The sequence below is a fragment of the Carassius gibelio genome, chromosome A19, assembly GCF_023724105.1.
Source record: "Carassius gibelio isolate Cgi1373 ecotype wild population from Czech Republic chromosome A19, carGib1.2-hapl.c, whole genome shotgun sequence".
Taxonomy (NCBI): domain Eukaryota; kingdom Metazoa; phylum Chordata; class Actinopteri; order Cypriniformes; family Cyprinidae; genus Carassius; species Carassius gibelio.
The window spans coordinates 17894747-17917662 of NC_068389.1; the positions used below are offsets into that span (position 1 = coordinate 17894747).

General features: G+C 37.6%; 1 protein-coding gene across 1 annotated transcript in view; it reads right to left on the minus strand.

Moving 5' to 3' along the window:
• The window catches only part of LOC127935613 (CUB and sushi domain-containing protein 3), a 183516-nt gene that overhangs the window by 46180 nt on the left and 114420 nt on the right, over nt 1-22916 (minus strand). Inside the window, exons 40-49 of the mRNA XM_052533684.1 lie at nt 20996-21076; nt 20021-20134; nt 18291-18479; nt 17749-17895; nt 13342-13530; nt 8372-8557; nt 7248-7442; nt 6965-7138; nt 6076-6249; nt 105-278 (exon numbers count right to left, since the gene is read on the minus strand). Of these exons, the coding sequence (XP_052389644.1) occupies nt 105-278; nt 6076-6249; nt 6965-7138; nt 7248-7442; nt 8372-8557; nt 13342-13530; nt 17749-17895; nt 18291-18479; nt 20021-20134; nt 20996-21076 (1623 nt within the window). The remainder of the gene's footprint in view (nt 1-104; nt 279-6075; nt 6250-6964; nt 7139-7247; nt 7443-8371; nt 8558-13341; nt 13531-17748; nt 17896-18290; nt 18480-20020; nt 20135-20995; nt 21077-22916) is intronic.

Consider the following 22916-nt stretch of genomic DNA (forward strand, 5'->3'; position numbering starts at 1 on the left):
TACCCTCTTCCCTAAACACAGAGTGCACTGCGGTGCTTTAAGTTTGTCAGCCGGTGGATCAGGCAAAGCTCTGTGTGAATAAAAGACTTAACTTTTCTCCCCACCTTTACATGTTGGTGGTGGCTGGCTCCACTGTCGGTTGGCCTGACACTGGGCCCGAGAAGGGCCCTCCATCACATATCCCATGTTGCAGGAGAAGCTCACCACATCATTCAGGTTGAAGCCATTGCCTACGGTACGCCCATAGATGGGGCTCCCTGGGTGCCCGCAGCTGATGGCTAGAGATGAGAAGAGTGAGATGTTTTAATATGGCATAAGCACCAAGTTATAAAATAAATTGTGTGTAGCACTGTGGGATGAGTTCTCCCTGGAAGCTGTTTTCTCACAACAGGTACGTATTAAATGACAGAAACATTTTTAGAGTGTGATTAAATTATGACAGATAATACATGTGCCCTCTATATTGATTGGTCACTGCGGGAAATTAGTTAATTTTCCCTCTATAATTTCTAATCATTTATTTGGTAAGTTGCCAACTCAGAAGCAATAAATCAGATTCGTGTTCTCCTTGCTAAAAAGGCAATTCAAAACCTGCACTACAGTCTAAATATCAATGAACAGAAACGAAGGCAGGGTATATTTTGGGTTCATGTATGCATTTATCTAGACCTCTCCCGCTCAACATGTTAACATCATCATTTCTTTAAATTTAGGTCTCGATGATAAAGATGGCCCACTGACACAAAGGCCAGTCAGTGTGAGAGCTTTGGGCTAGTTACTGAAAATTTTACATATAATGATTATTGTAAATCCATTTTTAATGCCATGAAAACCTTTAACTTTATATTCATTAATAAAGAACCCCCCCAAAATCTCAAGTATTAAGCAGCACAACTGTTTTCAACATCAATATAAATAACAATAAATATTTCTTAACATCAAATCAGCATAGAATGATTTCTACTCTAAACTTTTGAATGGCATAGTATAATTTTTTTAAATTAAGTATAAAAACACTTTTGTATTGCACATTAAGACATTTTGTCCGGATGTGTTACATTTAACAGCTCTATGTGTGAATGAATGAAATCCCACTGTTTTAGTAGCAATGGGCAACACTGCACAATTTGTGCTCAACTGCAGGCATTTGCTGGCTGAATGAAGCGGTACATGCTGTAAACAGAAGATTCACACTCAATGCCTTCGGGTGAGAGATGTCACTCTGATGTTCAGTTTAGACATTGCAAATCCTATCGTTTATCAGACTAGGCTACATTCAGACAGCAATCTAACAACATACTGCCTTTTAATGCGAGGTTGAGTTTACTTCATTTACATGGGGAAAGTATTAGACCTAAACTGTCAATCAGTATCAGATATGAAGCTGACGTTAGCAGTGCAAGATGTTGTTATTTACTGTGTATTGTGAATACACTTGTAAGCCAAAAATAACAGGCCAGTCCTCAAGTGTCACATCGTAGGTCCCCACAATGTGTGCTGATTAACTCCACAGTCTAATTCATATACTGATCTACAGTAGGGCTCTTATTTAATTAAAGTGAAAGTTATTTTGCTGATATGACACATTTAAGGTATATTTGTTTTTGTAATATCTCTTCCAGGCTACAGTATATTTTGTGCCTCACTACGCATCTTTTCTGCACTCATAAAAAGCCAACGTTCATTTGCATAATCACAGTTGTAATTTGTTTCTCTTTACACAGAAGCAATTTCCTTTTCATTTAAAGACTCTTCGTAGCCCAAATTTCCAACCAAATCACTGTATACTAAAATAGCTGAAAATGTACCCACATATTTCCTTCTTTTTATGTCCTACAAACTGTGATTTTAGCTTGTAGTGCAAAGCTTGTGAAATGTAGATAGCATAGATGTGACAAAACCTTTTAAGCTTAAAGAAACCCCAGAAATCGCTTGAAAAGCATGGTTTTCTTTCCTGTGAGGACACATTTCCTAATAAAATAGGAAGCGAGTGCCTTTAGGCCTTTAATGTACATTGCAGTCGAGAACTTACAACTTGTAAATTTCTACTCAAAGGTAGGTGGTCTTAGTTAAAGGGGACTATCTAATTCTAGAAAGCATCTGATTGGACAAAATTGTGGATACTTTTGAGTGCACGATCAATCATCTCTCTCTCTCTCTCTCTCTAGTATGCTAAAGTATGTATTTTGTGAAAACTGCTTGCAAACATATAAGAGCACACAAGCAAATAGACTCCCAAACTAAAAGAACTGCAAAAAACCTCAGATATTTATTCATTTCATTTAAATCGAGTAAACGATTAATACATCAAGTCTGTCAGCTGCTATTGGTTAGATCACAGAGGACAGAGGCAACTTGTCTGGCATTCAAATCTTTCTTTCCTTTTGCTTTATTCCACTTCAGAAAGTGAGAGATGATTTGTAGATGCAAACAGCTCTGTGATTGTTTCAGATGCCATGTTACAGTAATTTATTGCAGAAGCAACAATCACCATCATCATCATAAAAAAAAAAAAAAAAAACGTCTCAGTAGCCCTGTTTTCACTGTAATTTACTGCTATTCTCCAAAAGATTCAGGAGATGCTACATGAATGAAAGACAAAACAAATCAAATGACAGTCTAATATTACCAAAGTGGTTCTTGAACAGTTTTGAGGAAGACCCAGATTTTATCTAAAGTACAGTAAGCCAGACCTACAACCCATTTTAGGTCACAACCCACCACTTGACAATGACCAACTTTAAACTATTTGCAGAATTTGTACATAATGATACTGTATCACAAGGCTTTCAGGACATACAAATATAGGATCGGCCTTGGCAATTCATCATTACCAGACATCCCAACCTGCAAAAAGTCATTTCAGGGAGGTACCCCCCCCCCCCCCCCCCCAAAAAAAAAATGGAACGAAATACATCTCAGCTGTAGTCCCCTTCTCAGTGAGATCTGAATGGGAGAACTGAGATATATTGGAGCAGCCTTCCCTGCGCTTAGCCTCCCTATGTTGTGGTCCCTAAAAGATATAAAAGCATAAAATATTATTTCTATAAGCTATAGGTCTATGAAATTATTCGTTAATTATGTTTAAATATGTAGATTACGTTTACTATTTATATAATCTGCTTATACAATTTGTGTAAACTGCATTTATTTATTTTCCATTGCAACTTTAAACAGGTCTAAGGAGTTTGTTGTTTTCATATAGCCTTGGCAACTAGCCTGAATAATATGCAGATGAAATTAAACTTGTCAAATCACCTCAACATGCCTTTTGCAATAATATAACCCGCCATGGGCAATGCTTGAGCAAGACTGTCATTATGTTTGCTACCTACAGTATAAGATATGGGTACACTTTCGTGTAGTCTGCCGTAAAATGTGTCTTATACTTTTTTGTTTTGTGGCACTCTCCCTCTTACGGAAGTTCTAAGCGGCCATGCATTATAATATTTTTTCTTGTTTTTTTCTCGTTATAACGACTTAATTTTCTTGTTATCTCGACATAACGAAGTTCGTTTTCTCGTTATAACGACTTAATTTTCTCTAAGAAGTTACAAAACTGCACCAGCAGGTGGCACTATAGACCTGAATATAACTGATGCGGTGTTTTACACTATCCAATTTACTGTACACGGACATTCCTCGTGATCGCGATAATTTGTGCAGTCTTCATTACTGACATTTAATTAATTCTTAAATGTTAAATGCTTGAATCAATATGACTATTTTGTGTATTAAGTTCCTGCTAGATGCATGAATTTCACCAACGCGTTCTGTGTCATAAAATAACTGCTTTATCAAAACCAAGGTTGACATCACTGTATTCTGTTTATCTACAGTAGGACGGGATTTAACGATGTAGGTTGATGTGCTTCTTTTCCTTATTACTAATTTTTATTGTTAACCATATTGATGAGAAATGTGATGTATATGTAAAATCCATAGGCTAATTTAATTCATTTTTGTTCTATAATGTAATCGTTTTTTCTACACACACACACACACACACACACACACACACACACACACACACACACACACACACACACACACACTACACGTACACATGGACGCTCTTTTCAAACAGAAGCTTGTAACACACATGATATCTACTACATCATATAATGACTACTACAAATTACAAATTATATATAATTTTATTTCAAATAAAGGGAAAATGAAAAGTGAGTTTAATCCAAGCAGATCTATTTTCGCGGTGTTGCCATTTAAACATGTTAATTACAAAAACAAAACGTTCGTTGTACTGTCTCTAAATTTGCTGAAATATAGGCTACAGTAAGAGCGCCTGCATGGTTGTCCATCAGATGCCTGTCAAAGTTGAGTTCGTTACTATAGCAACAGTAAAACTGTCATGTAGTTATAACGAGAAAACAAACTTTCGTTATGTCGAGATAACAAGAAAAATAAGTCGTTATAACGAGTAAACGAACTTCGTTATGTCGAGATAACGAGAAAAATAAGTCGTTATAACGAGAAAACGATTTTCGTTATGTCGAAATAACGAGAAAATTAAGTCGTTATAACGAGAAAACAAAAAGGAAAAAAAATTATAATGCATGGCCGCTTAGAACCTCGGTACCCTCTGCCATGGTACTACTGTTTATAGATAGACATAACTGATAAATTTTGTTCGGGACTCGGGAGAAGGGATAAAAGCCCGCCCATACTGACAATTGATTGGTTGATTTGCAGAAACAGGCCAATCATGATGCTCTCTGTTTTACATGCGCTTCGCACACACGCACATTAGCACATAGCACATACGCTCCCTCTCCCTCTCTGCCGTGCATGCGTTACACGGTTTGAAACACAGTATCTGTTTCGCATTCGCGCTTTTGCTCGCTCGGTCTAGATTCCGGGAGATTTTAACTAATTTGCGGGTCTCCGGGAGACTTGGGATGTCTGCATTACCCACGTCTCTTAAAGGGATAGTTCATCCAAAAATGCAAATGACAAAATTTCTTTAAAATCTCAGTCTCTCTAATGGTAGATGATGTGAATAAATCCCGCAGCCTCAAATACTGCAGCTTTTGGTGAGAGTTACTTAACTCCTTTCCCTGCAGCTCCTTTTTACCAGCTCATTTCATCTAAATGTTCCTCAAACAAATAAACGGCCCCATTGAAGTGAGGCAGACTTACTGCAATGCGTGTCTGATAAATGTAGGCTGTGAGCGTGGACCCAGTGTGTCACTGTGCAGTGGGAGATGACAGTAATGCCACATTTTTTTTTAAATATATAAATAGCTCACTAAATACAGAGGGCTCTAAAGGTGGATTCTTTAAATGCCAGTGCCATGTAAGAAGAAACAGAGCTCTGAGGAGAGTATGTATCATGATGTCATGTCCCCTTATTCTTGTTTGCAACAGAATTACTCTCTGTGTCCCAGAAGTAATAGAAGTTAAAGGTGCTGTATGTAAGATTTTGACTCTACTAAAGCATAAAAATACCATACTATGTTTGCAGATATTTAAGAAACATGCTAAGTTAACATACTTGTTTATCTGAAAAACAATGCTACAGTCAGTTATTCTCCTTTTAAAACCTTAAGACCTGCATGTGTGTAAAGTCTGAGGAGGAGGGGCCATGTGGAAAAAAACCCTCCCCAATATTTAGAATTTGGACTGCAATACCTAGTTCAACCACTCTGTGTCAATCCTACATACAGCAACTTTAAAACCCGCAACAGTGGCATGTGCTAAAATTAGAGCCGTTGATTGATTCAAAGCTGACGTGTTAAGCTTATTGATTCATTAGAATTTATTGCATAATATGAATATATTTGGTGAGAAAAGGCTACATATATTAGGATACTATTGTGGCAGATCTAAATATATCATTATATATCATTTCAATACAGGCCAGATACTCATTAACACATTTTCATATTTAAGTTTACTAATTTATTGTGTTAAACTTTACTCTGTAGCTGAAATATATATGATTCTTAACCCGGTGTTTGGTGCTTTAGCTACTCTGTCTGAACGAATCTATTCATGGATTCAGTAATTTTCCACAGCTTGTCTGAGAGAGAAAAGTGCGAGTCCCAAACTCACGGACGCAGATGGGCAGCTGTCCGGACCAGTTGTGGTCTTGTTGGCAGATGCGCACAGAGGAGCCGATGAGGCGGAAGCCGGAGACGCACTGGTACACTACCGTGTCTCTGTAGCCGAAGTTTTCCCCGATCACCTGACCGTTGACAATCTGCTCGGGTAAACCGCAGTGGCCGGCTGAAAGGAGTGGAAAGAGAAGAGAGAGTGATTAAACTGAGCAGCAGCTACATTACACTGTAAAATATTAACATCCAATGCTTTTAGAGAGACGAACTGCTTCATGTAATTAAATGCCTTAGGAGTGCATGTAAATTAAAAAAAGTGAGACCTTCAGTGGAGCAGAAGAAAGAAACATGATTGAGGCCAAACGTACTTCAAGCCCTTAGACACTATGGTATGTGAGTGTATTTTGAGCTGTGTTCAAAGGTCTGGGGTGAGAAAGGTTTATTTTAAACAAATTTAATAACATTATTCAGCAAGGATTGATGATCTTTTGAACTTTCTATTCATAAAAGAATTCAGATTTTTTTTTTATCATGGTTTCCACAAAAATATAAGCAGCACAACTGTCTAAAACATTGAAGAAAACAGTATAGAGAAACACACACACACACACACACACACACACAAATATATACATACAAATACATACAGTGCATACATTCATACTTCCATTTATATTATTTCATAGTGAAGACATTTATAACAATATGTTAAAGTTGTAATAAACACAAAGCTTAAACACAAAGTTCTGAATGGTTACTACTAGAAAATAGTATGATGACGACTCTGTCACACTCAACAAGGTTTCAAAATCCAGTTGGACCACTGCCAGGCAAACATGCCTGAAACAGCAGATGTGAGCAGCAGCAGTGAATGTACACCACATTACCCAAGCAGCGCGTCTCTGTTCCACTCCACAGACCAGAAGATAGACACTCTCTCACAGTAGATCCCACCAGCATATACCCATTGTCACATGTAAATATGGCTGTGGCTCCAAAGGAGGTCTGAGTTCCAATTTTCTTGCCGTTGGGAGGCGTGGCCAGATCCCCACATGAGATGACTGTGGATGGGAGAGAGAAGGTAAGACAAACAAGGACAGTCTGGAAAGTTTAAACATTTGACTAACAGAACCAAACAGCTGTTGGATTGGAGCTGAATTACACACTTACTTTGGCAGTGAGGCCTTTCGTTCTTCCAGCTCCACACACCATTGGCCATGCACTGAATGTGGGCGGGGCCTAAGCGGTAATAGCCAGGATCGCAGGTGAAGATGATTTTGGTCCTGTATTCATAATGTGAACCGTTAACGATCCGCCATCTTCCGTGTTCCAGAGAGAAAGATCCAATACTTGGGCAAACCACAACTATGCAGCAAATAAAACCAAAATCAATATTCAGAATTCAATGGCCACCCATTAGTACAGTGTCAATATTTTTTTTAATGGTTCTGTTTCAAAATGTATTGAGCTGCCCTGCTGTTTTCATAGATATCTGCCTTCAAAGGCAGCATGATAACTAAAACGATTTGACTGATTTGGAACAGCAGTAACTCCATGTGTCAAACAGCATTATTCACAGTTTGGTGCTAGCATTCCACTACAGCTAACTCTGTCATAAGCAACTTTTTATCAAAGTAAGCTTCTTTACAATTTAAATATTATTTCTTAAATAGATTTTTTTTTTGCCATTTATTATGGGATTGCTTTCAAATTAAAGGAGAAATGCAATGCTGCTTTAGAATTTTTTTTTAAATAGAAGGCAAATAGAAGTCTTAGAAGGCAGCAATTCTGATCCCTACTTTTGGAAACAGGCTTTGTATTGAGATTGATTCCTTAAAATGCAGCCTAAGTAGTCAGCTCACGTTTTTGAAACAGAGACATCATTTTAGAAGATAAAATTGGCTATAAATAAATTATGATTAAAGCACAGAAATCTCCTTTTAAAACAAGTCCCTTTAAGAAAAGTCGATTCACTCAGTGATCTTGTTTTGCCTCAGGCAGCTATTTAGCCAAAAGGAATACAAGCACAGCTCCTGCCTAGTTGAATGGAAAAATACAGAAATTTCCAAAACTGTTTGTCTAAATCATGTTTTAAAAACACATTCGAAATCTGACAACAACGGTATTATAAAATGTGCTTTTTGTACTCAAATAATAAGTAAAAAGACTGTATTAAAAGGCTATTATTTCTGTGTACGAGTCCATCTCCTTCCCCTTTTACTGTCTCTTGATCTCTTTATCTGCTGTAAAATTCATGCCGAGGGGCTTCTGAATCTCTATGAGCGGGCCTGTACCTGAGCAGCGAGGGACTTTGTTGTGGTTGCTCCAGGTGCTGTCAGGCTGGCACACAGCACTGGTCAACTCTTTGGAGGACAGCCGGTAGCCATCGTTGCAGAAGTAGGTCACACGTGTACCCACTGAGTAGTCCATAGCAAGCACTCCTCCGTTCACAGGAGCCTTGGGCACCCCACAGGAGACAGCTTATGGGTGTGAAAATGAGACAGACATATGGAATGTTAAGTAACAATTAAAAGATATAATTATGATAAGATAATAAAAAAAATAAAAAAACTCTCATCATTGCTTATTACCCCATATTTATATATTTTATCAGAGCATTGAAAATTGGTTATTCTATTGGTTGGTTTTGTAAGATGCAACTGGAGTTGCTTTTCAGGCGCTTATGAATACGAAGCGGCTTTATTAAAGGTCAATACTACATTTATGAGTAAAAAGGATGTGGTCTATACAAACTCTATACATGTATGTGCACATCATGAGCATTTAATTTTAGGTATGGATGGACGTATCGATCCTGAAGTATCGCTATATAGATACTGATGCGAGTATTGAAAGTATCTATACTCAAATAAAAAATATCGATACTAAGGTGTTTATTATTATTATTATTTTTTTTACCAGTGATTTAACAAAAAAATTATGTGTACAATATTTATTAAATTGGACAAGTAACCTATCAATCACAGAGAGCGTTCACAAACTTCTGACATTGCTTTCAACCAGGCTGCGTTATTTCACAATAAACAAATTGAAATGGCAGCCTACATATTTGGTGCAATTACATTTATTTCAATTGAACATTAAAACTGCATATTGATTATGTTCTATTCTGTAATGTTAATATAAATAATAGTTTCCAGAATAAAAAGTTTGCATGCAACAAACTAATTAAACATGGTGAAAAGAACCATGGTGAAGGAAAGTGAACTTATTTCTATATAGTAGCCTATTAACTATATAGTTTTTGTAGATTTCCATGGTTACCACTACAGTAAACATTCATATTTAATAATTATAATGATAAGAAGAAAAACAATGGCACACGACCACCCCCAAACTAAAGTTCTCCACAAAGTTGAAAGACCAGAATACTTTATAATGTCACTGCATGGTGTTACACTAAGAATTGGAATTAAGGAGCCTAGTCAATTCATTAAGTTTAGTGTAAAATCACTCAAGTTTAGGCTGAACACTTTATAAGAGAGATCAATATTGTATAAAAAGTATTAATAGAAAAGTCAAACAGAGAAGGGCAAAGAAAAATGACTCTCTGACTACAGACAATCAAGGTTCGCCTGCATGTAATGTCAGACCTTTTTCATAAACAATGAAATAGCACTCAAAGAGTTAAACTATTCCACTATAACTATACCTGTCATCAGTGTGGCAAACCAGCAAATGGAACTTTCCATCTCGCATCTTGCTCTCCTTCTGCCTAACACAAGCAGCACTGGAACATATTATTTATCAACACGTAGTACTTTTAGATGACGCTAAGCATGAATCTTTTTCTTTTTTGCTGTGCAAAAGCACTCTAGATTTATTGAGCAGCAAAATCACTGGAACATTTGGAAACAAAGCTACAGCCCTGACCATCCAACTGTAAGTGCTCAGCCATCAGAAGCCGAACAATAACCTCCCAGTAATTAAAGAACACACATCAAGCATGAAGCCATTCCTCACCATGAGTGGCTTTTGACACTGACGCGAGATGAACTGTTGCTTTGCTTTAAGATAACAAAAAATGAAAAGTGCCCAGAATGCCTTTGGAAGTTTACAGAGTCATTTAAGTGTCACCTGATGTTAGTTGAACCAGAGCCTGTGGCCCTTAGAGGGAGAAGGGGCCCATTCTGTCACAGTGCAGGAGTAGAGGCCCTGCATTACTGTGCGGCCTCAGAAACTATTTAGTCAGGCTCATCAACTCTACTGTGAAGCTGCATTTGAGACGATAGGTGGGGTAGGATAAACCACAAAGACGGATAAAGAGTTCTCTGAAGATTAGTCATTAATGTGACAAATGAAACAGATCATGAATAAACAGTATCAGTGAGAAGAGCGGCGACAGTAATTACTGCGTCTCCATTACTGACCGTAAAAGCTTGTTAGAGATGCATCAGGTAAATTACTGATCATATCTGCAAGCACTAAATTACTACCTGCTAACTTTTAAAAAGGTCTGATGGTTCTTTTAGTCAACAAAATCCCACATAGCAAACAGACTTGGCCCACATGTGGCCTCAAGGTGGCACTGCTCGCTGGCCTCCTGTCGGCAATGGCATGTACTCTTTCAGCCAGATCTGGGTCATGGTTGGCAATGACGGCACGGCGGGGATCTGGCAAACAACATGAGGGCCGATTGTTGGTGGGAGGAGTTTGACCCAGATCAGACCAGTGATATGTGGCCCAAAACAGGCTAAGATCTGGCAGCATATTATGTGACCCATGATTAACAAGATAAATACAATATTGCATGATAATGTTTAAATTATCACATACATTTTAATGAAGTGTAGTATTGTTAAAATATAGTCTTAAGACAAAACAGAATGATACATATCATTTAAAAAATAAGCAAATCAGTCAAGTGCATTAAACTGCACTTAATTATAATTTTATTAAATTTGATATTATTATTCTTGGTACAAATAATCTTAGAATCCTTACATGGAAAGAAAGAGAAAGAGAGAGTATTTAACCGTTATCATGTAATATTTATTTGGTTTACTATGGGACACACACTGATCTATAACAGAGAGTGGGGGCACATCATTTTTATTTGTATACTGTCATGCACAACCATTAAATAAAATGATCATGAAAGTATTTTATTTTTATTTAAATCCTGTATCCATTTGATACTTGGTGTGAGGAACGATATGTATCTCCTTCCTCTGTAGCTTTAGTAACTATTTAAAATGTGCCGTTAAGAAGTTTTACGACACGTTTTACGGCAGCGATATCAAACGCTCATTGGCTCTCGCCGGTTTCGTCAGAGATTGCGACATGCCGTGTTTCTGGTGATGCGTGATTTGGATGAGAAACGCGCGTCTTGACGTAGTGGATCGGGTTACTATTTTCAGCGTTTAACAACTTAAATTATGCCCTGCTCCTTGCGCTACTATTATATTCTGCCAGAGTGGACTGCAACTGCAATGCATCGTCATTTGGACTACTGTGATACTGCTCTTTGTCACATCTTATATAAATTATTATGATTAAGTTACATGTGTCTATCTGTTACATTTCTCTTATAGACTCTTTACTTTATACACTCACTCTTTATTGGTTGATTTGTTCTTTAAAAAATAAATAGAAAAACCAATGCAATACGTTTTTTTTTTATTGCACAGTTAAATGTTGTATGGGTTTCAAGTCAGATTTTCTATTCAGTTGAATGTACTTTATTGGTATAGTTTTTATCTACATTAAAGCACGTCACAAAATGAATGATTGCGAACATAGTAATATAGAAAGGTAATAATATGAAATATTAAAATTCCCAGACAGCAATATACCGTTGGCCCAGATCCGGCCCATATCTGGATCTGGGCCGACACTGCTTGCTGTCTGGTTTGGGTCTGGGCTATATAAGGCTGAGGTGTGGCTCAGATTTGGGGATTCTGGTTTACTTAAGGCTGAGAATTGGCACCAATAATAAAACCTGTTTTGGCCCAGATCAGGGCCAGCTAAGGCTGATTAACTGGCTGAGATTCGGGCTGGTTATGGCCCATGTGTGGCCCGAGGCTTTAATCCAGTTCTGGGCCACTTCCGGGGCATCATTATTTGTGGTAATTGGGCCAAGGGAAAAGTCATTGTGTGGCCCGGATCTGGGCCAGAAGACATTTGCTATGTGGGATACAGGTGTGAAAAGAATACAAGCTCAATGCAAGTTTAATACCTAAACTGATGGCACTTGTGGCATAATGTTGACGTGGCATTCATTTTGACTCATCCGTCTTTTTCTTTTAAAACATAAATAGAAAAATTAAGCGCTTACAATAAGAGTGAATGGGGTTACATCTGTAACTGTTAAAATACTGTTTCAGTAGTAGAGTCACAAAACTTAAAGGGAAAATTCTGTCTTAATCACCCCCCCTCATGTCGTTCCAAACCTTTAGACCATCATTAATATTCGGAGAACATTTGAAGATATTTTGGATGAAAATTGCTTCTAAATTCCAAAGAGCTTTCTGACCCTGCAAAAACAGCAACACAAATGAAACATTCAAGGCCCAGAAAGGACGTTAAAATAGTCCATGTGACATCAGTGGTTCAACCGTAATTTTATGAAATTATGAGAATACTTTCTGTGTGCAAAGAAAACAAAAATAATTACTTTATTCAACAATTCTCACTTCTGTGTCAGCGTCCACTGCGCATTCACGAGAGTACCATGACTCATGTGATGTCCTTACTGCCTTTCTGGGCCTACTTGGTAGTTCCTTTGCTGTCTGTGGAGGGTCAGATTTGGCTTTCAGATTTAATCACTAATATCTTAATTTGTGTTCTGAAGATGAACAAAGGTATTACGGGTTGGCACGAAATAAGGGTGAGTAATTAATGACAAAATTTTCATTTTTAGGTGAACTATCCCTTTAAACAATATTAGTGTTAACATTATTTTAAATAAAATCCTTTTCTTTCCTTTTTTTAATGAGGGGGGAGAATGATTACTATTTAATCTAAATTATTTGTTTAATCCATATTATGCTTTCAAATATTTTTCATAAGTTTGAATTATTAGAAAATACTGAACCCAGAACCAGAACACTTTCCCATATCCCAGTTTGAAGGTGTTCATTGTTTTTACAAAACAGAAATAATTGGTGCTAGTAAATAACATTAATGTCGAAGCTGGTTAAATGCCTATTGATCCTAAAGTATTGAACCTACAACGTACTTAGGTTATCAGCTGACTCAATGCAAAATGAACTAGCAAACATCCTCATTTGCTGGGTCTTACCTTGGCAAGAAGGAACCGGGGCATCCCAGGCATAGTAGCCAAAAGGGGTCTTTTTGCAAATGGCGGTGCTCTTGCCAATAAGCCGGTATCCACGGTCACAAGCCCAGCGTACCAAGCTGTTTACGTGTCCTCCTGTTTGGCTGCTTATGGATCCATGTAGGGGAGAGTCTGGGGTGCTGCAGTACAAAGCTGTTCAGACAGACAGTTAGAAACCAGACCCCATCAGTTCCTTAATCACCTCCCAGAGCAGAGCCCTGGGACATGGGGCTCATTCATTCATTCAGCACATAGAAGTTTTAGGCATCAAGGGGTTGACTACTTTCTGAACGCCTTTCTGCTATAATTATATACTGTAAAACTTCTATGTGTCTCATTCAACATGCCTCAGCCTGGTGTCTTTGAGACATTTGGAGACACTGGCTGCAGATGAATATTTTATCATTTGTGAAAAGGTCACATTATCTAGTTTATTACTTTTTTTCGCCCACTGAAACTTAGCAATGGAATTTATATTACAGAAGATAATTCTGGAAATAATTCTTTTTTAACTTCTGCTAAATAATTCTTCATCTTTTAACTTTTAAAACAGGTACACAAATGATTTGAGCACTTTAGCCACAGTAAAAAAAAAAAAAAAAAAAAACTGCATGAATTTAATTGCATCAATTATGACCTTTTCTCAAAACAAATTTAAAATGTTTCAGTCACTTATGCAATTTAACCAACTGCTCCCACAGTACTTCTGGTGAATGCATGAAGTCAATTCTCTTCAAAGTGTCCTACAGTAGCACTAAACACAGGTGTAGTTCATCATATTAATGTCTTTGCCTTAATTGTAAAACAGTAGACTGTATCCATGTTTCACCTGAAAGGTTCTTCTGCTATATTTATTTAAAATCAAATGTTTTGATTTGTTATCTAATATAATGAAATCCAGAGTGTAGCATAAGTGTATAAATGCTTTTTTGCAGTCACTGTATAAAAATGTAAAACAATTTGCCTATATTTATCAATACGCATGCTGTAAACAAATGCATTTGTACAATAATTTCAAAAATACACCTAAAATATGAAAATGGAGGACCTTTCAAAAAATCTGTAAAAAAAAAAAAACCACCACCATGCATTATTTAATGATTTATTAATTGTTTCAACTAATTTCTGAAAATTTATTTGCTAAGTTTTATGTCTGTTGTCTTAAGCTGAGTCATACATAAGCATGCAATTTTGGGCTAAGACCATTTAGCAGGACAAATGAACCACAAAATGTGTCCAATACTACAAAATTATAAGGTCTTGAAGGGAAAGAAGAATTCTGGAATGGCCGCAATAGATTACTCTGCGAATACTACAAATGATACTTGTATAGAATGGTTAGAGCAGAGCTAAAAATATTGTGTTTTAAAATATGTTTTACAATCTGATGGTTTAAAAGCATCAGAATGTAAGTAAATTCAAGGTATTGAATACCTTCTCAAGGCACTGTAGTCACATCAATAACCATGCCAGTCAAACTCAGCAAGAGACTTTGACAGCAACAGAGAGCTCCACAAACAGAACGAAGCTTTCATAATGTTAGACTTGGTTCTACCCAAGTTTCACAACAGACTGTGAGTGAATTCAAACTGATTCTCAGACTTTGAAATGAAACAAAGTATTAACACGTTGATATGGAAATTTTTCTATCCTAACGATGGAAATGAACGAGCCATTCATCATTGATTTCACAAGCCGCAAACATCTGACAGGAGACTAAAGCCTGAAAAGCACTTAGAACGTGGGATGTCAGTTTGCATTTCATCTCAGTTCAAAGATACTCTGAAACACATGGCCAAACACGACTTCTTTCTGCACCTGCACCGACCAAAGAAGTGGGAAGACGATGCAGATATAAGCCTTATTTATATCTCAAACAGGCAGGTTAAAGGAAGTGTACACATCTGACGTCCACTCTCACGGGCACCTCATTTGGTTACATTCACTCCGGGCTTGAGTTCAGCCAGAATGTGCAGCCCTAACAACAGTAAAATCTGAGTTCTGGACATCCAACTGTGATGGAAAACACACCTGAGGAGAGCAGTGCTGGTACCCTCAAGCAGAAATGGCCTTCCTGAAAGGAGTCAAGTCCTTTTGATGGAAAGTCAGTGGAGAAATATTGCTAAGTGAGAATATGTTGCTAACTGCAGAAAGCATGAACAAGTGCAAGGTAAGGAAAGCTATTGACTCGTGAGAGTAGGGTAGATTTTATAACACTCCAAAGCACTTTGAAACTAACATCTACACATGCACTGATGATATGAGAATAAATCTGAGCACCTGTCAATGCAAGTAATATTATATGCACATTACCACTCAATAAAGTACAGAATAAAGTCTTTATTTTCCACATGACGACGTGGATTTAATAGACTTATAGGAACAGTCCCCAGTAGCAACCTAAGGTTAAGTGCCTTGCTCAAGGGCACAATAGTGATAGCTCAAGAATCGCCCCAGGATCGCCCCTCGCATGGGTTTAACCCACCTTATGGTTACTAGCCCAGATTGCTGAATGCATAGTGATATTATATATTGAGTGAGTGATGTGACGTGTGGCCAAGTGTGGTGTCCCATACTAAGAATTTGTGCTCTGCGTTTATCCCATCCAAGTGCACACACACAGCTGTAAGTAGTAAACACACACACATTTTTGTTGTGGCACCCGAGGAGCAGTTGGGGGTTCAGTCTTGCTCAAAGGTATTTCAGTCAAAGTATTGATGGTGGAACACCTACAATTCCTGCCAGTTCAGAGACTTAAATTCATTGATCTTTAATCATCAAGATTTTACATTGCACTTTATATACTGTGGGGTCTAAAAGAATGAGACCATGGGACTAAAATCTAATTTGAATATGGAAATAAAATAAAAGATAAATAAATAAAAAACTAAAAACAAACAAAACGCATTATGATATAATATAGTTCAAATTATCAAGATCTAATTTAAATAAATACAAAGTTTATTAAATTGCACAAAAAGTATGATATAATGAAAAAAAATAATAAAATGAAAAAATAAAAAAATAAATGAATTAAGATTCAGCACTATTTAAAGGTCACTATTCAAATAAGTGCACTATTCATACGAAACGTGATGGTCAGATGTTCTTGCTTCCTTTAAAGCATTGGATCATTCTCAAATCATGCTGAAATACATGTTCACAAGATTTCAAACAAATATGACTTTACAATTGGTCGTGTCCGTGAGAACAGCGTATTTCCCATGTCTGTAAAAAGTATTTTCAGAAAAACCACTGAGACACTAAGGAACTATCCACTTTAAGTGACCACAGAAAGCCCTCATTCTGTAGATTTGTCTGTCCCTATTCAGTTGACTGTACTACATTTCAGCACACACGCTCAAGCCTGAAGAATTGAAAGGAGAGGTGTGGTGAAAGAGAGCACATATGTGTATTTGGAGTCCCCAGGTCTTTGGTTGACATCCACAACAGCAAGTGTAGCATTCACTTAACCACAGTGCACTATTGGGCCAATGGGTCTCAGCCTTTCTTGATCTGTCACTATGATTTTTTTTCTGGGAGACTGTAAAGTGCACAACCTAAACAGCAAAGGATATTTGTCAAACATATATGAGCTGAAGTAAGGTAGCATGTACCCCTTTCTTGAGAAAGAAGACAAAATAAACCCATCAAAGTACCTAACATACAAAGTCACTTCTACACAAGAATGTTTTCAGCATGTACAAGTCTGTCCATGTTCACACAAATATTCACAAACATATACATGCACATGCAGTCAAACTCATACGATTCTGACAGACACTGGTAGTTGACACGTAAAATCCAATTACTTATTTTCCTATCAGTACACAGATTTCGGGTTTATAATAAAATGTGTATAGAAGAAATGCATGTATAGGGAAAAGTGTCAGTAAATATTGACAAAATGCAGATTTTTTGATGAATTGTGATATAGTTCTTTAAACTTCCTTTGTTCTGAAAATGTTATTAATAGGAATGCATCAATTTTAAAATACAAAAATAAAAAAGGCTAATAATTATTTTTATGTTATAGCTGATAATAAATACAATTGTATACTATTTTGTCTAAATTTAAAAATAAAATGCTTAAAACTACAATCAATCATTTTTATTTTTATTATAATGCACAGAATATACTGTAAATAAAAGGAAAATCCTTTTTGAGATTTGAAGTTCATTTTGAAATCATATATTATTTTTAATTAAGAGTTTAAGAGGTCAGGGGCATCAACCCAAAAGTGTTTCATGTCAACTACCCAAACACACGTCCACAACTCCAAGTATACATGCTCATTCAGATTCCAGACCAGAGACGGGAAACATGCAAGCAATAAAGAAATTTAAATGGATACATACTTTGATACTCACCGACATAGCGGATGCGAAACCCCCTCTTATTGGTGCCATGGTCAGCTGACCAGCGCAGAAGAAGCTGGTGGCCAGTGGTGGTGATGTTGAAGGGTGTGGGGAGGTCACCACTCAATGTGGCCAGTGTCTGACTATGAATTGTGGGTCCTTCAAAAGAAATGGAAGAGAGACAATTTTCAGGAGGACTGTTATACCAAATTATACCTGTCAAAAAAACTCATAAAATGGAACTCATAAAAGAAGCTCGATGCTTAGGTGGAACACAATTTGGCTCAGGCTTTTGAAATTACTTTCTGAAAAAATATCTTGAAAATGGGCAAAGCAGACAAAGTGTAGATAATAACGGCCTTGGCCACAAATCAGAGGCATATCCACTCTTATTAGATCAATATCAATTCAAGATTCACTCATATGTTGAATAAAAAAAAATAGTGAACTGAAAAGCAGTGTTATCACTTTCGTGGATCAATGTTGCAAAGATCTCCATAAATTAAACACTTTAACAATAACAGCCTATAACAGCGAGAGAATAAAAAGTCTACCATCGAAGACTTCCAGAATGTCGTATTCCTTCTCAGTCTGGAAGAACTCAAAATACATGGTGATATTGTAGCCCTTCTCCACATTGATGCTCCATGAACACATCTGTAGGTTGGGGTAACTGTCTGGATACCCAGGGCTCAAAATCACCCCAGATGAGTCAAATCGGACATCATGAGCAGGACATTGCACTGTGGGGAAACAAACACCCATTTTATAAATTATTAATTTTGTACAATGCAGATAATTTTAGATTTTATGTATCAATACGAATTGCATATTTTATGTGGTACTCAGCAAAAGTTTAGATGAATTCAGCTGAACTCATCTAAATTAAACTGAAATCAGCTCAGCAACACTAGATAAGACAACACTTGACACAACAAACCTGAACTTGACTAGATTAGACTAAATTAAGCTAGACAAACTAAATAAAACTAGGCTAAACTAGACAACAAAAGGAAAGACTACATTTGACTCTTAAGTGAAATCAGTTTAGAAAAACTAAACTAAACTAGAGAAGGCAACATTACACTCAACAAAATTAAAGTTGAGCAGACCAAACCGAACTAAACTAAACTAAACTAAACTAAACTACCGTATTTTTCGGACTATAAGTCGCACCTGAGTATAAGTCGCATCAGTCCAAAAATACGCCATGATGAGGAAAAAAACATACAAGTCGCACTGGACTATAAGTCGCATTTATTTAGAACCAAGAACCAAAAGAAAGCATTACCGTCTACAGCCGCGAGAGGGCGGACAGAGCAGCATAGAGCGCCCTCTCGCGGCTGTAGACGGTAATGTTTTCTCGGTTCACTTCTCTTAGTTCAGTTCTCTTGGTTCATGTCAAATTAATTTTGATAAATAAGTCGCACCTCACTATAAGTCACAGGACCAGCCAAACTATGAAAAAAAGTGTGACTTATAGTCCGGAAAACTAAACTGAACTAAACTAAACTAAACTAAACTTAGTACTAAATACTAAATAGTTAATGAAATCAGGTCTGGTATCTATTGATCACAATAATTTCTTAGTTTTAAAATAGCAAATCATATTTCCTCAGAAACTGTAGACGGTGGCCATCGTCTGTCATCTTGAAAAAAAAGAAAAAAGAAGCCAACATTTTTCATCAAGTCAGCCTGAAATGTTACATACTCTGCAAAACACTTCATGAGCTCTCCTGCTCCATGGCTCACTTTGTTTATTCTGCTCCAAAACGGCTTTAATATGCATGACAAATGATTGAACTGCCGTTTCCAGGCACTTTCCTGAATCTAAGCACAGGACAAATTCTAACAAAGTGAGTGCTCTCTCGTGGGGATGCAGAGAGAAGGATGGAGCCGTGAAAGATTGATGGCAGCAGCTGTTTGAGCCACTAAACTCCAAGAGCCGCATCACTCATCAACAGCGAATGTGAGGGAAGGAGCAGTGACAGGGAATGACTGAGCTCTTCATGGGCTATCAGCAGTACCGCCTCTGATCACATTTTACCCTCCAAAACATGTATGATGCTTGTCTGAGTGATTTGAGCTTATAGTATAGCGATCCCAATATCCTACAATTTACTGGTGGACGGAGGTGGGAGGTTTCCGTGGCAACAAGCTCTAACACACTGAAACCTTTAACCCCCCGTTCTGAAAGGGGATGCATTAGGTCCGTAATCCTAGTAAATGGAAGCTGGTGGGTCTGTGTCATATAAGGGGCTTTGTTCTTGAAGAGTATGATCACCTTGGCAGGAAGGAGGGTGTCCGTCCATCTGTAGCCGTTCTCCCAGCCTGCACGTCAAAATCTCGCTCCCCACCAGGGTGAATCCGGGGTGACAGCGATAGCGGATAATATCACCTGATATGCAAAGAGAGAAAGAGAGTCGCAAAGATTAAGCGTCCGTTTAATTAGGTGGGACAGCGAACCTCCTTGGTTTTAATGGAGACAGATGGCAGAGATATGGGCGTGATGTATATATTTTAAGGTTAAACTTGAAGAGGTTGATAATTGAGCTGTAAAACAGCAGCGTTTGCAGCCTGGCTAATGAATTGCTTGTATTGGCTTTGCATGACAACCCCGTCACCATTGCCTATCTAAAAATAATCATGCATAAGCACCTGGAAAACATCAAATGTATGACACATTTGAAGTGTTCCTGTGCGGAGAGGCATTCCTATGCACTGCCAGTGTCTAGGCAACATGGCAAAGTGATCTTGTTTACAATATTGTCCTAATTTCTGTAGCACGAGAAAGGCCAGGCTTGATTATTTGTGCCAACATGCCTGCGGGTGAAATGCTTATGTTATGAACTGGTCTTATTTAGGGAACTATTTTAGTGGTGACTTTCGCAGTGAGGGCAGATGACAGTTGGCTGGAATGAGTCGAGACTCCTGTAACAGGTGGAGTGGAAATGTATGTGAAGCACAGGGCAGCTTTGCAGGGAGCATAAATGGCAAAATGTGATTATATTATGCTAGATGTTTAACCGGGGCCTGATATGTTTTGAAAGACTCTTAATGGAAAAGTTCCCCCCAAAACGAAAATTCTACCATGATTTACGGACTCTCGTGTTTTACCCAACCTGTTTGACTTTATTTTGTGGAACAAAAAAATATATTCTGAAGAACTGTTTTTGTCTGTACAAAGAAAGTCAATGGGGTCCAAAACAACAGAATCAGAACCACTTTTAGTAACAATAGCAATAGCATGTGCTCATACCTATCTCTAACTCATCATCCTCCATCAGGATATCTGCGTTTGCCACTTCTGGTGGAGGCTGACACACTCGTAACTGGTAGGCTGCAAAAGAAGAAGACAAAAGATGTGGTCACCAAGATTTCATGAGTTTAAAGATATTCAAAACTCTTAAAAATGTAATGAAATGTAATGAAAAATATATATAAAAGCAAAAATTTTATATATATATATATATATATATATATATATATATATATATATATATATATATATATATATATGAAGGCAAAGTAGATGCTTGCACCCCTTGCATAGCTTTTGAACAGACAAACATTGATTTAAATAATATCAATCATCATATTTCATGATAATTCTTATTTTATTTTAGAACATTATTTTCTCATTGAAATGTTTTGCCTCTGATAAAAGCGCCTCTGCGCAGTGTGACGTTCAGCACATTTGCGTTGGCATCTAGACAGTACTAATGACAGAGGAACCTGCCGTGACAAATAATGATGTGATTAAGTAGGGTGACACTGAGGTGCATGGAAGGGTGACTATCACTGCGCTATGGAGTGTTAGCACAGAGCCTTATCAATCGTTTACATCAATGACAGGGGATACACACGCTAGCAAGTGAGCACGCCACAGTCGTTAAAAACGGCAAGTGCAAAATGAATCACATAACGAGCGATTCACTTAAGAATAGAAGGAATTAACTGAATATTTATCCGGCAACAGATTGCATGAGTAATGCATTTGTTATGCGAGTATAACAGCACTGTGGCTTTTCTTGTGCAATGTATAGATAGCCACGAGTGTTGATGATAATTAACGAGTAGCTTCGCACAGCATAATTGGCGAGTTAATTATTCTGGTGTACATGAAAACTGTGAACGCAACAGGACCTCGAAGTAGTCGAGCTGATTCGAAGTTTGACATAAAGCCATAATTGTAGAGACTTCACACCGATTAAGATGGATCTCAGAAATCTCGGAGTTCTTCGCTTTGAATTTATCATGAGCTGAGTTTCCATCACGAGATGGAAGACTAGCTTTGTCTTCTCTTGCCAAGTTGAGGTTTCAGAAGGCTGAGTTAGAAACACGCTAATTAACTATTGAAGCCCACTTAGCGTGTGGCTCCTTCTCAGTTTGCTTCCTGAAGGGTTCCCTGTTGTGTTTTGGGGTAAGTGGCCAAAATGGAACGGCAACAAACGGAGCAGCCCGGGGAGATGAGGGTGGACGCTCTGATCAGCAGCCATGTGGCTGAAGACACTATACTTCCCTACAAGAGGCTTTTCAAGTGGGTGTGTAAAAGGAGGGTAAAAAAACAACACAGAAGTTTTGTATTAAAAACCTACACACACTAAATTGTTTCAATTACAAACTTTGTTGTTGTCTGCAGTTTTTCTTTGATGAATCATGGACCGGGTAGACAGAATTGGATAGTTTGTGAGCGTGTATACTTCTGAGAGCCATTAGAATGAGACTTCAGAATTAAGTCGTTTAAATGGGCATCTTGGCGCTTCTCTAACTCAGAGATGCCTCTTTGATGTCCTTGCTGTCTGGACGAAATATTGAGTAAAGCCCCGCTAATAAACCTGAGTGAATTTGGAGGGCATGATCTCTGCATTTGAGAGCACATTCCGAGCTCATAATCATATTCTATAGATTCCTGTCTAAGCTGCTTTGGCTAGATTGGCTTTAAAACACTAGAGGATGCGACATCAGAGAGCAGATTGGCAGACTTGACAGAGCCCTAATATGATTAGATAACATACTAAATACTAGATGAATATTTGAGTTTAATGGATGGTAATTTTTACTAATTCATATCAAAGCGGTTGGTGGAAATAAAGTTGTCTTTCAGGCTCTGTGTCCCATTTATTCAGAGTCAAACGGAATCAAAGCTAAACTCATTATGACGGAACTAGGTATTCCCA